The following is a 14,994-nucleotide window of genomic DNA, read 5'->3' as shown; positions in this document are numbered from 1 at the left end:
CAAGTATTTCATTTGATTTGTGTGGTTTTCCTTCGGTTCTATGAAGACTTGAAGATATATTTTTATATTATTTTACTTATTTGGAACTTACAGAACATACCTAACCAATTAGGATTTAACAAAAATCACCGTTTTTGCAAACTTTTTTTTAACTTTTTATTTCTAAAAATGAAATCTTTAAAATAAATTATTAATTTGCAATTTCATGTAGTTCTGTCCTGTGGTGTTTTGTTTAAGGACTTGTCAGTGCTGACATTTTGGCTAGAATATAATAAATGAAATCATCTAGGATGAAGAGTTCCCTTGTACATCAGCATCTGAAACAGTGGCTGAGTAGACAATGTAACTCTTGCACAGCGCAGCGCATTTAAATACGGCTTCTGACTGCAGGACTCACCTGGGATGCAGCTGGTGACACCTTCCCAAATGCTGCAACTACGTTACGCTTCTGTGTGGTGCTTTGGCTTATACTGGGGGACGTTACGAGAGAACACTTGCAGTTGTACCAGTGTGGTGGGTGGGTAGGGAAAGGGCTGGGTCTAGAATCCTGCTGACGCAGAGGCGGTTACACGGTAAAGACCAGACGCTTCAAAACTTCTTTCCAAGTTGGCTGCTAGCAGTCGCTGCCGCTGAGCGCAGCATGCTTACGTAACACCGCTCTCCCCTGGGGGTTTGGGGTTTTCATCTTAATTTCATGCTTGTTGCAATGGCCGTGGTTTGGGGAGAGGGTTTTCTCTGCATGAGCTCGTTCTCACTTTGGCTCAGAGGGTAGGACCATTCCTACCTTTGGAGCCAAGTGCAGGAAGGAGGGTCTGCTGCCCTGTGTACCCTTCCGTAGATCTAAAGGATGACTGCTGAGTGCAGGCTCAGCGGTGGGTAGCTGATCGAGGCTCTCACTCATCCCACCTCCCCTGGAGCACGCGTGCACACTGCCAGGAGAAGGGGGTGTTGCTGAGAAGGGGAGACAGAAGGTAACAGCTCCCAGTGGGAAGTCGCACAGGGTCCCCAAGGGGCTGCTTCCTGCCTGCAGTTCCCAGGGCTTTGTCCCTGGGAACAAGAGGCTGCCCACCGTCTGAGGAGCTCACCCGCTTTCCTTGTCTGCCTATTTATTTGATTCTTCAGAAAGAAACAAGCATCATTCGCATTTTGTTTCTGGCATTAAATTCATGTTAATCACATGAGTAATTTAATAGTTGGAAATTCTAAAGGAAGACATTTAATAAACTTAAAAGTTTTATTGAATCCAGTCAAAAGTATACAGCTTTGGGATTTTTGCAATCCTAAAATTAATCAGAAATGAAAAGTGAATCCTATGACACTATTTGGACCAGCTTTTGAAACTGTAAAACAGGGAAGAGATACACAGTTCTTATTTTATGCAGTGAGTCTGTCACATCTCTTCTCGTGACCTCCTGTGGGATCCCCTCAGCGCCTTTCCAATAAAGGTTAAGATCCCGTCTCAAGCTCTAGAACAGTGAGGATGCTGACAGCAGAAGCGACCGCTAAAACGATGGATGCTGTGACTGGCGGGAGGAGTCTTCTGCCGGAGGATGCAGAAGGGTGGGTCTTGGGACGTGGAACTGGACGTGGACCTGGAGCTGTTGGAGAGAACAGTCATGGACACATCACTTCGTGGTATGTCTTGGGTGTCCGCCACCTACCACAGACAGCACAACTGTGAACCGCGGCAGGCTGTGGTCGAGGGCCACCAAAACAAGTCAGGTATCGTTGCACATGCACGCAGCTTCGAAGCTTCAAGCTACATTTCTACATGTGTCGTCAGGGCATACTGTTTGAGGGTTTTGTTTTTGTTTTTTTCTCAGATTTCACAGGACTTTTAAATCTCTCTAGGCAACCAAGACAATTATTTCTTGTTCAAGTGCACCAGAATTGTAAAGTTTACCTCAAGTGTCTTGTTTCAAACACGACAGTGTGTGTGCACATTCACACGGATATCAGTGTAGCTGGATATAACAGCGTTTTTAAAGCACAGCCTACAAACAGGGAGAAAAGTTTCCTCCACACGGACATGGCTTTGGGGAAAACTAGCTTGTTTTACTCTGCTTTAAACCCGGGTAACTTGCTTACACTTTTTGTTTAAACAGAGTGCATAGGGAAGGGAGCGCTCTCTCAGAGTTTATAAGTCAGCTTTATCCATGAAGCCAAGAGAAACGGTAGTTTTCTAGAGCTGCCTGTCAGTTTGCTTGCCGGAGTTGCAGACATGGCAGTCACGTGGCTCGAGGTGGACTGGCAGGTCACCCATGCACCAGATGCTCTGCAGACAGGCATTCACAAGTGGGCAGTACTGCACCTGAGAACAATCTAGAAGCTGTCCAGGGTGGGATGGGGGTGCTAACGGCTGAACTTGGGCCTTACAGGTGCCAGCTCTGCCACTGAAGGAGACTTTTTACTGTTGGGAGCTAGATCTGAAATGCTCGGGATAGCCTGCCACAGTGAAGCATGGACCTACCCTCTGCAGTTTTCAAGTATGCTGCCAGACACATGGAAATCAAAAATTGCTTCCAGCGCTCACACAACCTGGAGCAGCTTGCCATGCCGGTAAACCAAGTATTTCCCGATCGGTTTTTGCAAGACAGGGTTTCTCTGTGTAACAGCCCTGGCTGTCCTGAAACTCACTCTGTAGACCAGGCTGGCCTCGAACTCACAGAGATCCGCCTCCCTCTGCCTCCCGAGTGCTGGGTTAAAGGCTTGGGCCGCCACCACCACCTGCTGTTGTGATCATTTTAATTATTGCTAAACAGTTTATCTACTATCCGCTGCTACCTCACTTTGAGCGTACAAGGAATAGCTTCCAGTATGCCCCTCACCCAAAATTTCATGGAGGGTATGTCTACTTTATGAATTTAGCATTTATGCATCGAGACATATAGCTACAAATATTGTCGGAACATGCCAATTCTTTTACAGGTAAGGTACATCGTACCACTAATCTTATTTCAGGATGCTATGATGGTTTTATGAAAATTTTTTTCTTGAAAAAGGATGGCTTAAGAGAGCTGAAAATGTTCTAAATACAGTCTCTAGACAGTTAATGGTCATTTAAAGTAAACGGGGTGGGGTGGTGGTGGTGGGAGGGCCTCTTCTGCATGCACATAAGCACATGCAGCTTTTAATAAGAAAAAAATTAACTTCACATTTTTATATTTCACAGCATTTATCATCTGAAGAAAAGAAGGTTTTCTATTTCTTACTGGGGTTGTCCGCATTTCTTTGACTTTTGCCTTCTAGAACATAAAGAGATTCTGGGTTACTGCGTTATATATTCTCCAGAAAGATCTCATAAAGCTGGAACAAGCTTCTTCTCCCCTTGGGTGTGGGCCTGGGGCCAAGGTAAACTGGTCCAGGGACATATGTAAGGCTAGAGAAGGCTTTAATTTGACCTATCTGCTCTCTGAAAAGGTCCCCCCTGAATGTGTGTTTTCGTTAAAATAAATGTGAAGTGTGTTTACCAAAAAGAACGCTTTTCTATATATTGAACTCTGACTGCCAAGTACAAGCCACCCCGTCTCCCAGTTACTGAGTACCAGCGCATTATGAGATCAGCACTTTATCATCCTACTGGGCACAGCTAGCACCTCAAGAACACTGCAGCCACCTGCACTGTCTGAGACACAGTGTGCATGGAATCAGAGCTCATGCATCCATGGGATCCGTGTCTGACTGGCCTCTGCTCCATTGCTGTGGTCTGCCACCATCAGGTGTGTGGCTAGCCTTGGAATACTGATACTCACATTTTCAAAATCTTAAATCTAAATGCTGTGTCTCAGGAGTCCAGAAGAGATGAGTGTCAGCCTGGCTGTCTCTTTCTGCCCTCGCCAGATTCCTAATCTTGCTGTGCAACGACAGCATCTACCTTGCTGGATTAGATGAGTCAAGCCTGCACTACAACGCATCTTTCCAGGAGAGACACAAGGCATCGTCTCCTCACGAAATCTGGCTCTCGCGGAAAGAGAAGGCATGCTGACACAGAACTGGTCCTGCAGGGCTGCAGGGTTCTCATTTCCACTTTGCACAGTGTATTCTTGCATCTACAGACACCCTGGACCCAGTTCCTGACTCGCTCTGGAATAAAGATGCAGCTGGACACCGTTGTCCGGAATCAGGCCACCTACCCTCGTCTAGGCTTTAGCTGCCTGTGCACACGGAAATGAGTTCTCAGCACTTCCCCATTCTAACGTCAGGATGGTATGTCAGAACTGTACAGCCCAGGTGGCTTCCCCCAGATCCCGAGCTATCTGAATGATGATGAGAAAGAACTTAGAACTCCATGCGCCTCCCCCCATGAAGAATTACCAGGCTTTTCATCTGGCCGGAGAAGGTTTTCATCTGGTTGTAGCACTTTAATTTCTAAATGAGAAAAAGATTTTCAGTTAATAAAAAAGGCAGCTGCTATGCACTGTTTTACTACTGTCGGATGGTTTGTGACATCAGATCCTCAGCCCTGAAAGGTAGAACCGTCCGCACCTTACAATGGAGGATGCTGGGATAAAGTCAGTCATTGCACAAAGTTACCAGAGGCAGGCGTCAGAGGGGGACTCAATGCCAGGTCTGTCTGCACAACTCACACGTGTCCTCCACACTCCACTTAGAAGCTGCTTTTCACAGGGCCAGAGAGTAGACTGTGAAGACCCCTGGGAGAGCACTGTGCAAACTCAGACCCCAAGACCGGAAGTGATGTAAGGGGAACGATGCCGATCTGGATCCGTAGGAAACAGTTGTTGGACCTGCTTTGTGTGTTTGTTCTACGAGCTAGCTGTGGCATGCTGTTTCTACATGGCCTACTGTTTAAAACAGACAGCAGTGTCCAGAATGGTCAGAACCATGGATGTGATTTTAGCACAGGCTAAATTTGCTGGGGATGTAGCTCAGTGGTAGGGTACTTGCCTAGCATGCATAAGCCCTAGGTTCAATCCCACTAAATAACCATGCCCGTAATTAACAAAATCCATAGGGGGAAAAAAAAAGTTTCAAATCACTGAATGAACCCAGGGGAAGGATATTACGCACTGGTTGTTGATACTCCTTACCAATATTCCCGTGGAGTTGCTAATGACAAGGTAGTCACATTTGGAATATGGCGGTTCTGAGGCATCAAGACCGTTGAGCAGGGGGAGAAAATGTGCCCTCTTGTCCCTCCCCCCCCCCATCAGCATAAAGTGCCGAGGGACCTCTGAGGACTCTTCCTGGAGTCTCAGCTCCATTTCTCCATCACAGTCGCTCAGCCCCTCAGTGCTCCCCCCTCCCCCCCCCACCGCCCCGCTAGCCCTCACACTTTTAAAACGACACTGGTTCATGGCTTCTGCGAAAGGTAGGTGGCATCTGCCATGGTAAATACAGTGGAAAACACCAAGGAAACGCAAGCATTGAGGAAGGAACAGTAAAAGACCCCGGTCCTTCACTTGCATGCGATCATGTGCAAAGACTCCCTGCGCTGGTATTTCTTGCCCTTGGGTGTGTCTACTATTTCCCACCAGGAAGTAGAAAAGGTCCTGCAGTTTTCTTTCCTAAACAAGAAAAGAGCTTAAGGGGCCTCTGGTTGCTCCTGAGCTCTGCGTCATGAGCACTGGACACCACCCCAGGGTCCCACCGCACTATGGCTTCAGACTTCGGATGGCGCAGCTCTGGCTCCATGAGCCCTCACTGGGCACATCCACACCAAACTTGGGGAGCTTGTGGACAGCACCTCACTGGCTGTGTCTGCACCAGCAGAGTACCGTGTTTTGTTACTTGCAGGTCCCAGAACAGCCGTGAGCCTGGATGCTTGGCCTGTCCAAGAGTGTCTACAGAGCTTCAGGAAGGCCTGGACCCCTGCAGGCAGGTCCCAGCAAGCGGGCCCTGAGCCATGTTCCGAAGAGCTTAGCTGTCCTGCCCCAGAGCCAGTGCCCCAGCAACCCGGGAAGGCTGGGTGGGCACAGTCTGTGGTCTTCCCCAGAGAAAGCCGTAGAGATGACTAGCATGAGGCTTAAGTGAAACCTTTCGAGTACCATCCCTGGCATCGGCTGTAACGCTCTTAGTAAAGAGAAAACAACCTTACCTGGTATGCCAGTGGATCCGAAGCTTTTCCTACCTAAAGGCAGAAATAAATGCTGGTGGTGTGTATCAGTTAGTGGCACTGCTAACATCCCCCTTTGTCTCCCATCTCCAAACTTTAAATAGGTAAGTCAGAAATGTAACAGCAACAACAATAAGAATTCAGATCCATTAAGCGAGATTTCAGGAGCATCTATGATTTAGTTCTCATCACCCCACGTTTAGCTGACGTGGTCCATCGTTTTTAAATGAAACCGTACTGGGCTGAAGTCTCAGCTTGTATGCCCGTCTCATTGTAGGTATTAGCTCTGACTTTGAAGTCTTTGAGTATGCAAAAGAAATAGCTTGCATATTATATGAAATGAGAATTAATGGAAAATATTACATCAAATGCTGCACAGAGCATTAAAAAAAAACTCTCAAAAGTGATAAATGTCCTACCTATAGAGGCTTAAGCATAACCTGGTAGCTAATCTGACAGAGTAAAAGAATTCATTTGCCACGTTACCCCTAGCTTTTTATTTCTAAAGCTAAGCATACTGGGGGTGGGGGTGGGGGTGAGGGTAGAGTCAGGGAGCTGGTGCCTGGAATCCCAGTCTTGAGAGGTGGAGGCAGGAAGATCAGGACTTCAGGGCCATTCTCTACTACATAGCAAGTCAGCGGGCAGCCTGGGCTCCATGAGATCCAGTTACAAAGTGCGGTGAAGTCTTCAGCTTCCAAATTAATTTAGGTTTGTGTTGGACTCTTTGTTGTGAGAAGCTCAGAAAGCTTCGAGAAACAACGGTACAAAACGACAAGAGAAGGGCAGAGCCATTAAACACTGAAGCTTGGTTCACAGGGAGGACTATGGCTCGCCACTCGGGAGAGCGCCTCGGGTAAGCAGACGATCCTTCCCTAAGATCAGTCAGTCAGTCCAGGGCCAGCAGGACGGCTCAGCAGGACGGCTCAGCAGGACGGCTCAGCAGGCTCAGACACTTACCCCCGCTGCCGACCTGAGTGTCTCAACTCTGGAAAGTTGAAGTGAAGAGAGAAAACTTCTGCAGTTGTCCTCTGGCCTCCACGGGTGTGCTACAACGTGGGGGTGCCCCCATTACACACACACACACACACACACACACACACACACACACACAGAAATGGTAGTGTGAAAATCTGTCCAAAGTCTCTGACACAGTTTTCATTTTGTATTGTGTGTATGTGTGTATATGTGTGTGTTATAAATATTATGTATACATTATCTTCTTTTTTTTTTTGGTTTTTCGAGACAGGGTTTCTCTGTGTAGCTTTGCGCCTTTCCTGGAGCTCACTTGGTAGCCCAGGCTGGCCTCGAACTCACGGAGATCCGCCTGCCTCTGCCTCCCGAGTGCTGGGATTAAAGGCGTGCGCCACCAACGCCCGGCTAATATACATTATCTTCTATATGGTGTTTTATATAATATTTTCTGGTCTTATACATAATACATGATAACTGTAGAAATGGAAAATTGGAGATTAAATTAATTAAAAAGCTCACATCTCAAATATTACTTTGTAACATTTTTTGGTATATTTACTTTGAATCTTTTTGCATATATATACATATATACATTTTAATTATAGATACTTTGTGTTATTTTATATCTTTTTTTTTGTTGTTTTTTTTTGAAACATGGTTTCTCTGGGTAGCTCTGGCTGTCCTGAGACTAGCTTTGTAGATCAGGCTGGCCCCATCACCTGGTATATATCTTTAAAAAAATATATGGTACTGGGGATCAAATCCAAGTTTTTGGTTTGGATTTTTATAATTTTGAGACAGGGTCTTTCTGTGTATCCCAGGCTACCCTCAAACTTGCCATCCTCCTGCCTCAACTTCCCAAGTGCTAGGATTCTAAGTTGTATCCCCACACTTTTTTGTTTTATATTGATTGTACAAAATAATGAGTTTTGGCTGACAAAATGGCTCAGCTGGTCAAGATTCTGCCACCTGAGTTCAGTCCTGGGGAAGCCACTTAGTGGAATTTGTCTTCTGACTTCCACACATGTGCTGTGACACACATACATATATGTACACATATGTACACACACTAAAGAGTGTGATAAAAAATAGGTTTCAAGTATGATCTTTTCATGCATGCATGTGATGTACTTTGATCATATTCCTCTCCCATGACCCTTTCTTATCTGCCATCCACATGTGTGTACGTGTGTCTGTCCGTCTGGAGGTCTGCATGCATGCTAGTCCAGCGCTTGACTTACTGAGCTCGACCCTCAGCTCTTACAGTTTACATCGGATTGTAAGTGCTTTCTTGGATCCTTAAATGCTTTTTAAAGCCTCATTTCTATGTTTAGTGTTTAATACTGTTAGTGTTGTTTAATAGTACCCACCCCGCACGGGTAGTGTATGTAGGAATGTCACACTGTGCTCTGGCGAGCTGCACAATGCCTTGGGTCTCTGGCCACTGGTCAGCCAGTAGGGTCTGGCCAGAGCTTATCTGAGTTTGGTCAGCTGCTGGGCAGAGCCACCGAGTCAAGGCTCATCCACAACTGGGTTCTTTTCCGATTCTGTGGAGCCTCTTTTAAAGAAAGGTAGGATCGGTGGGGGCCTGTGGTTGAAAGTTCAAGGCCAGCTAATCTAATCAGACCCTGTCTGGGGTTTGTTTTGTTGTTTTGGTTTCCAGGCGGGGTCTTGCTAGGTAACCTTATCTGGCCTGAAACTCACTGTATAGACCAGGCTGGCTTCGAACTCATACTAGGCATCTGCTTGTCTCTGCTCAGACTCTGTCTTAAAATTAAAACATCCAGAGGGCTGAGACAGCTCAGTGATAAGGCAGTCGTCTCGAGTGCAGGAAGCCTGGTCCTGAAAAACCCAACCTCTGCTGGCACTGCTGTCCTTTCTAACCACGCCGCCGAGACAGGGAGCAACAGCTTTACACTTATGTTTCCATGCTGTCCTGGTTTCCAAGTTATAACCGGTTAAACGCAGAGTCACGTTTAAGGTTAGTGACACATACTCTTGGATCAACCACTAGAAAATTTGTCCCAGGGATGGAGGGTTTAATATCTCAGCAAGAGTGTGCTTACCTAGCTTGCAGGGGGCCCAGGGTTTGATTCCAGGCACCATGAAAAAAAAAAGAAAATAGAAAAGTGTTCCAATAATTTCTTCAGTAACTTGAAACTGTCCTAGTACTTGAAGACAATAACAATTTCTATTAAAAAAGGGAAACTTGGCAGCTGGCGAGATGGCCTTGCTGGACAAAGTGCTTGCCATACACCACAAGCCTGAGCACCAGTTTGGGTCCCCAGAACCCACATCTTAGCCGGGTGGGTGTCATGGCCAGCCCATAACCCTTGCGTGTGGGAGGTGGAAATGGGAACTCCGGAACATGCTGGCTAGCCAGATTAGCAGAATCGGAGGGCTTCCTATTCACAGATTCTGCCTCAGCACACAGAGTGATCTAGGAAGACACCTGGTATCAACCTCTGGCCTCCACAGGCATGTACACACACACGCACACGCACACGCACACGCACACGCACACACTCACACAGAAAAACATTTATTTGTTTCTGTGTGTATATGTGTGTGCATGAATGTGTATATGTGTGTGCGTGAGTGTGTATATGTGTGTGTGTGTGAGTGGGTATGTGTGTGTGTAAGTGGGTATATATGTGTGCTTGAGTGGGTATATGTGTGTGCATGAGTGGGTATATGTGTGTGCGTGAGTGGGTATATGTGTATGCATGAGTGTGTATATGTGTGTGCGTGAGTGTGTATATGTGTGTGCGTGAGTGTGTATATGTGTTCCACTTGTCCACAGGTACCTGTGGAGGCCAGAAGGCATCAGAGCTGCTGAACTGGAATTACAGACAGTAACTGTGAGCCACCTGCTGTGGATGCTAGGAACCGATCCTGGGTCCTCTAAAAGAGCAGCAAGCCATCTCTCCAGCCCATAGTTTCTCTCTTTCTTTTCTCTCTCTCTCTCTCTCTCTCTCTCTCTCTCTCTCTCTCTCTCTCTCTCTCTCTCTCTCTCCCTTCCTTCCTTCCTTCCTTTCTTTCTCTCTGTCTCTCTCTCTCTCCTCTCTCCCTCTCTCCCTTCCTTCCTTCTTCCCTTTCTAATTAAAAACCTTGGAGTAAGTTACACTTTGGACTGAACTCATCAAATGAACATGAGTACACATGTTACTCGGATACACATTCAAAGAATCATCATTTTAACTTAGGGAAAATAAATGTTGTTTGTTTTGTCAACAACTCTGGGTCACAAAAGTTTGCAGAATAACCAGCCACACTGTCCTCTGCTTTCTGGGGTGACAACAGGCAGGGGTGCTGTATAGTTTTTACAAAGAATTCACTCTCATAGATCAAACTAGTAAGCTAAGATGGGCTCTGGCTTCTCCCCACTTCTCCCCACCAGCTCATAGCTTGCAAATGTGACCTCCCAGAGTTTACAAGAGTGTCTTACCAGAGTCTTCAAGCTTCTGACTTTCCAGATCTACATCACAAACAAGCAAAATGCATCAGTTTTACCAAGAGAGCAGAAGAACTGTAAAGGACCAGGAGGCACATCACTGAGTACAAGTGCCACCTCGAGTCTCCGTGCATGTGGGCAATGGGCAGGAACCTTCTCCTGCGCCTCCACACAACTAGTCTCCTAGGAGACAGGAAACAATGTCTGACTTCAATAGCTGGCCGAGGTCCTGTGCAAGGGTCAGAATTTTTTGAATGCAAAGGGCCAGTAGGGGGCGTTGTAGGCACGTCCCCAGGGTGTGGGCCAGCCAGTGGCTTTGCCTCTGTGGGGACAGGTTGTAACACCTCAGAGCACACTTTCAAGATGGCTTGAACTTGTGTTTTCCTATATGGTAATCCTAATTAGCTCAAGATGCTCGATGGATGCATCAAACATCTGGCTTCTGGGAGAGGTACATATGCTGAGAATTTTAATTTCCACTTGAAGGTGGGTGTCACTTGCTTGTGCTAATTCCAACAGAGGAACATAGGGCTACACATGCCCCACAGACTGGCCTTGAGTGAGCTCCTTGGGTACCCCTGCCCTTACCCCCCAGAACACTGGCTGCTCGGAGGGCCACAGAGCGACCAGCTGCAGGGAAGGAGGGCATTTCCCAGAATACACTGGTTCCTTTCCTCTTGGATCTGCCAAGTACCAGCTTCACTCGGGTAGGAAGTGCATTTGCCCCACAGGAAAGAGCTATTAAACATGCTTGTTGGACTGTTTGTAAAAGTGTATACTCACCAGGGTTGTAGACATACACAGGTTCCATATATTCTGAAATACAAACATTTCCATCCATGTTACTGTGCCTAGATGCCATGCCAAGGCCAGCCTATTTTAAATACTTACTAATAATGAGGATTTGAGCTGACCTACTTTCAAAAAATATACAAAGCATGGTTACAAAAACCATAAAATTTCAATTAGGAAAAACAATGCATAGAAAAGCTAGTCAGGAAGACAGCTAGAAATGGACTCTTGTTTCCAAACATTTCAGCGAGGAAGTCTTCCAGACAGTTCCCTGACAGCATGGCGCTAGTTGAAGTGTTTTGGCACTGTGACAGCATGTGACCCACAAGACAATGCTGAGCCTCCACACACATAGAGACCCCGGGTGTACCTTCCCAACCCTCCCATCCTCTCTGGCAGACATTACTTATTGTTACATCTCCCCATTTCCCCCCAAGGAAGCGGAAGCGGGCCCATCACGGCTCCACCAGGCCTCTTTTCTCCTTTACGCCATTCACTCCATTCCTCTCCCAAATCTTATTTCCTGAGATACCGAAATACAGGAACTGGAGTCTAGCTCTTTGCACGGAGTCGCGTGGGAAATGGCGAAAGCCATAAGTCCTGTAAGGTAGGACGGAGTGAGGGTGGTATGTCCCGGGCTGCCCAGGACAAGGAGGTCAGGGTCTCCATAGGACACAGCCATGACAGACGGTGTGACAGTAATCTGGCCATGCCATCCGGACTGACTCACTTTGCGAAGTGCCCTGTGTAAGGGGACTCTGCTGTTCCCCTCTACCCAGCCCTGTAAATTCTCAAGAAAACTGCGCGTAATCGACCCAGATACAGCCGCTGGAGTCACCTGGTTACTGTGGGAAAAGGAGACAGAAAGACGCTTGTCCTGGAAGGCCCTGGGCCATCATCTTTCCTGAGTTTCCCGTTACCTGGTCTGCGGGGTGGTCTTCAGATAACCACAAGGGCTTGACGGTATTATTCTTTAATTAAAAGTGGGATCATGTTTAATGTTCAGAGAAATAATGTGTTGGTAAAAGGGTCACAGGCACTAGCCTAGGAGACGGAAAGTCTGTGTTTATGCCAAGGATACCCCGGCAGAAACGGGGAAGGCACACTGTGAGACGCAATGGCTGTCAGGCCTGTGTACGACTCACTCATCCCTTGGCCTGCCTATCCCCTGCGCCTCCCCTTCCGGTGAAGTCTCTTTGTGTACCTGAGACGGCCCCCCAAACAACCCTGCTCCCCATCTTCTCAGGGTGCTGACCCTTTTGTATAACCTGGTTTTCTTTCTACTGACTCTTAATTCCTGAGTGTTGGTTTCCGAGTGGACAGCAAATGGACTCAGAGCCGCCAACAAAAGCAAACTTTAGCCTTAGAGACGACGGCGGCAGTATGACAGTATAATGGTGTAGGGGAGGGGTGGGGGAGGGGAGAGGAGGGGGAGGAGGGTGGGGAGGGAGCGGCAATAGTGGCCTTTGACCCATACTCATGAGAAAAAAAAAAAAAACTAATAAAATTCCCATGACAGAGATGATCATTGAAACACGTCTTACCTGGGTTTGCAACACAATTTTCAGTTTTTAGACCTGAAACACAAAGATACAATTTTAGACATAACCTACCCTAGTAAGTTGCAAATGGTCTGTGGCTACTGGCAATCTAGTCTGCAAAGTCCTAGTTTATCAGACCCATGCTTTAGTGGGATGCAAAATTCCAGGAACATAGTTTTTGTATTCACAGAACAGCCATGAACCAATGGTATGAACTTTGACAAAATGCATACCTTCTGAGGTGTTCAATTTTACTCAGAAATTACATATAATGACCGTGGCAGGCCCTTACATGGCTAACACTTTACTTTCTAGGCTATATCTATGGCTAGTTACAAAAGTTCAAGAGAAATGTACTTGTCTAACTCAGTTCTCTGCAGATAACAAGCATCACTCAGTCTTCTAGCTGACAATTCCTACCCTTTGGAGAACAGGGATCACAATCATATTCTCAAGATTGTTTAACATGAGCAAAGATTCTCCTCATAGTCACATCAAAAGATAGTTGGTATCTTCCCAAACAACTTCGGTATGTGAAAACAATCTACAATCCCAGGAGAACTGGAGCATGGCATTTGACAGTCAGTGTTTCTAATGGCTCTAGACACTTGCGCTGGTAATGCCACAGGAAGTTCTCACCAATGTTCCCCTGCTCCCCCTTACCTCGAGACAAGACAGAACAGGGCTCTGTCGGTCTGCCTAAGAGCTGTAGGTTGGTGAGAAAATAGGGAGATTTCAGTGTAGGACATGGAGGGCTGCCCAGGTGCCTATGGAGGTGTGAATGCCTTGGTCTCTGTGTATCTGATTCACTGACTTAATGTTGAAGTCGAGTTCCCCAAGGATAAGCCCTGAAAGACCTGCTCCACAAAGACAGGTGTATTCCTCTACGGTCTACTCTCAAGTCCCATCTCATGGTTTAGAATTTGAACCAGACATGCAGGTAACTTGGTCTATTTCCACTTGTCCAGGAAATGGCAGGTCTGTTAGAATCTGGCTGATGCCCATGATGGTGCTGTCAACTCCGCTGAACCCAGAACAACCTGGGAGGCGGGCCTCTGGGCTTGCCTGTGGTGGGTTATCTTAACTCTGTCAGTTGAGATGGGAAGACCCACCCCCTGGGGGCGGCGCCATTACCTGGCTAGCGTCTCACACTGAATAAACGGGGAAAAGGAACCAAACAGTAGCAAACCTTCATCTCTCTGCTTTCTGACTGAGGATGCCACGTGACCAGCTGCTTCAAGCCCCTCTGGCCTCACTTCCCCTGTGACGGGCTGCTGCCCGGAACTGTGAGCTGAAATACCCCTTCCCACTTACTCCGCTTCTGTCAGAGTATTTTATCACCACAGGTAAGAATCTCAGCAACACCGTAATGCAAAGCTCACTCGCTTGTCTAAAACAAACTGAGGTAAAGCTGAAAACAGTTCCGGAGACTACTGCACCATCCGGACTTAAGCAGGAGGTGGTGGCCCACACCTCCCCTGGGGGTTAGCTGAGAATCAGGAAAACGGAGATGGTAAGAGTCTAGACTTTCTAGTCACTGCAGGGGAAGCAGGTTAGGGAAACAGGAAAAGACTGAAGGGATATGGAAAGGGAGCGAGATTCTCATTGTCGCCTACACGGACTCACCTTACATCGTCTGTTTACTGAGTCAAAGGCTTTAACACCCACTGACTAGATCATACGCTACACAGAAACTACACTAACCTACCATGAACAAGACTATTAAGACAGCTGGTTGGCCAGACACACAGCTCACAGGGTAAAGATACTTGAGACAGAGGCCTGAGGTCAATCTCCGGAACCCATGTAAAGACGGAAGAAGAAAGGCCACTCTGGAGGTAGTCTTCTGGCCTTCTTGGCATAGCTGTGACATGCATGTTCCCCAATCATACACAGACATACAATAATAATTTTAAAAGATGCCTAGTTGCTGTAGGATGTCTTTCTGTATGTTGTAAATATGTGGTGATCTTGTTGGTTGATAAATAAAGCTGATCCGGCCTATAGCCAGACAGAATACAGCTAGGTAGGAAAGACAAACTGAAGAGAGGGAAAAAAGTCAGATGCCAGTCAGCTGCCCAAGGAGCAACATGCCAGCAGACCGGTAATGCCACGACCATGTGGCAATACATAGATTAATAGAAATGGGTTAATTTAAGTTG

At 46.8% G+C, this 14,994-nt stretch overlaps 1 protein-coding gene across 19 annotated transcripts in view; it reads right to left on the bottom strand.

Annotated features, from left to right (window-relative positions):
* Positions 1-1,220: 1,220 nt before the first annotated feature.
* The window catches only part of Art3 (ADP-ribosyltransferase 3 (inactive)), an 86,258-nt gene continuing 72,484 nt past the window's right edge, over positions 1,221-14,994 (bottom strand). For 5 of the 19 annotated variants that reach the window (XM_037209158.1, XM_037209159.1, XM_037209160.1 and 2 more), the window contains 8 exons: positions 12,836-12,868; positions 11,283-11,315; positions 10,494-10,523; positions 9,112-9,147; positions 6,056-6,088; positions 4,315-4,368; positions 3,213-3,245; positions 1,221-1,598 (listed from right to left, as the gene is read on the bottom strand). In XM_037209158.1, the coding sequence (XP_037065053.1) occupies positions 1,447-1,598; positions 3,213-3,245; positions 4,315-4,368; positions 6,056-6,088; positions 9,112-9,147; positions 10,494-10,523; positions 11,283-11,315; positions 12,836-12,868 (404 nt within the window). In that variant the 3' untranslated portion in view covers positions 1,221-1,446. Of the gene's footprint in view, positions 1,599-3,212; positions 3,246-4,314; positions 4,369-6,055; positions 6,089-7,030; positions 7,120-9,111; positions 9,148-10,493; positions 10,524-11,282; positions 11,316-12,835; positions 12,869-14,994 lie in introns of those variants that run through there. The other 14 variants (XM_037209161.1, XM_037209162.1, XM_037209155.1 and 11 more) reach the window with 14 other exon arrangements.

This window comes from Peromyscus leucopus, chromosome 10 (assembly GCF_004664715.2).
Source record: "Peromyscus leucopus breed LL Stock chromosome 10, UCI_PerLeu_2.1, whole genome shotgun sequence".
NCBI classification, from domain to species: Eukaryota; Metazoa; Chordata; class Mammalia; order Rodentia; family Cricetidae; genus Peromyscus; species Peromyscus leucopus.
This window is presented reverse-complemented; position numbering and strand designations above follow the sequence as displayed.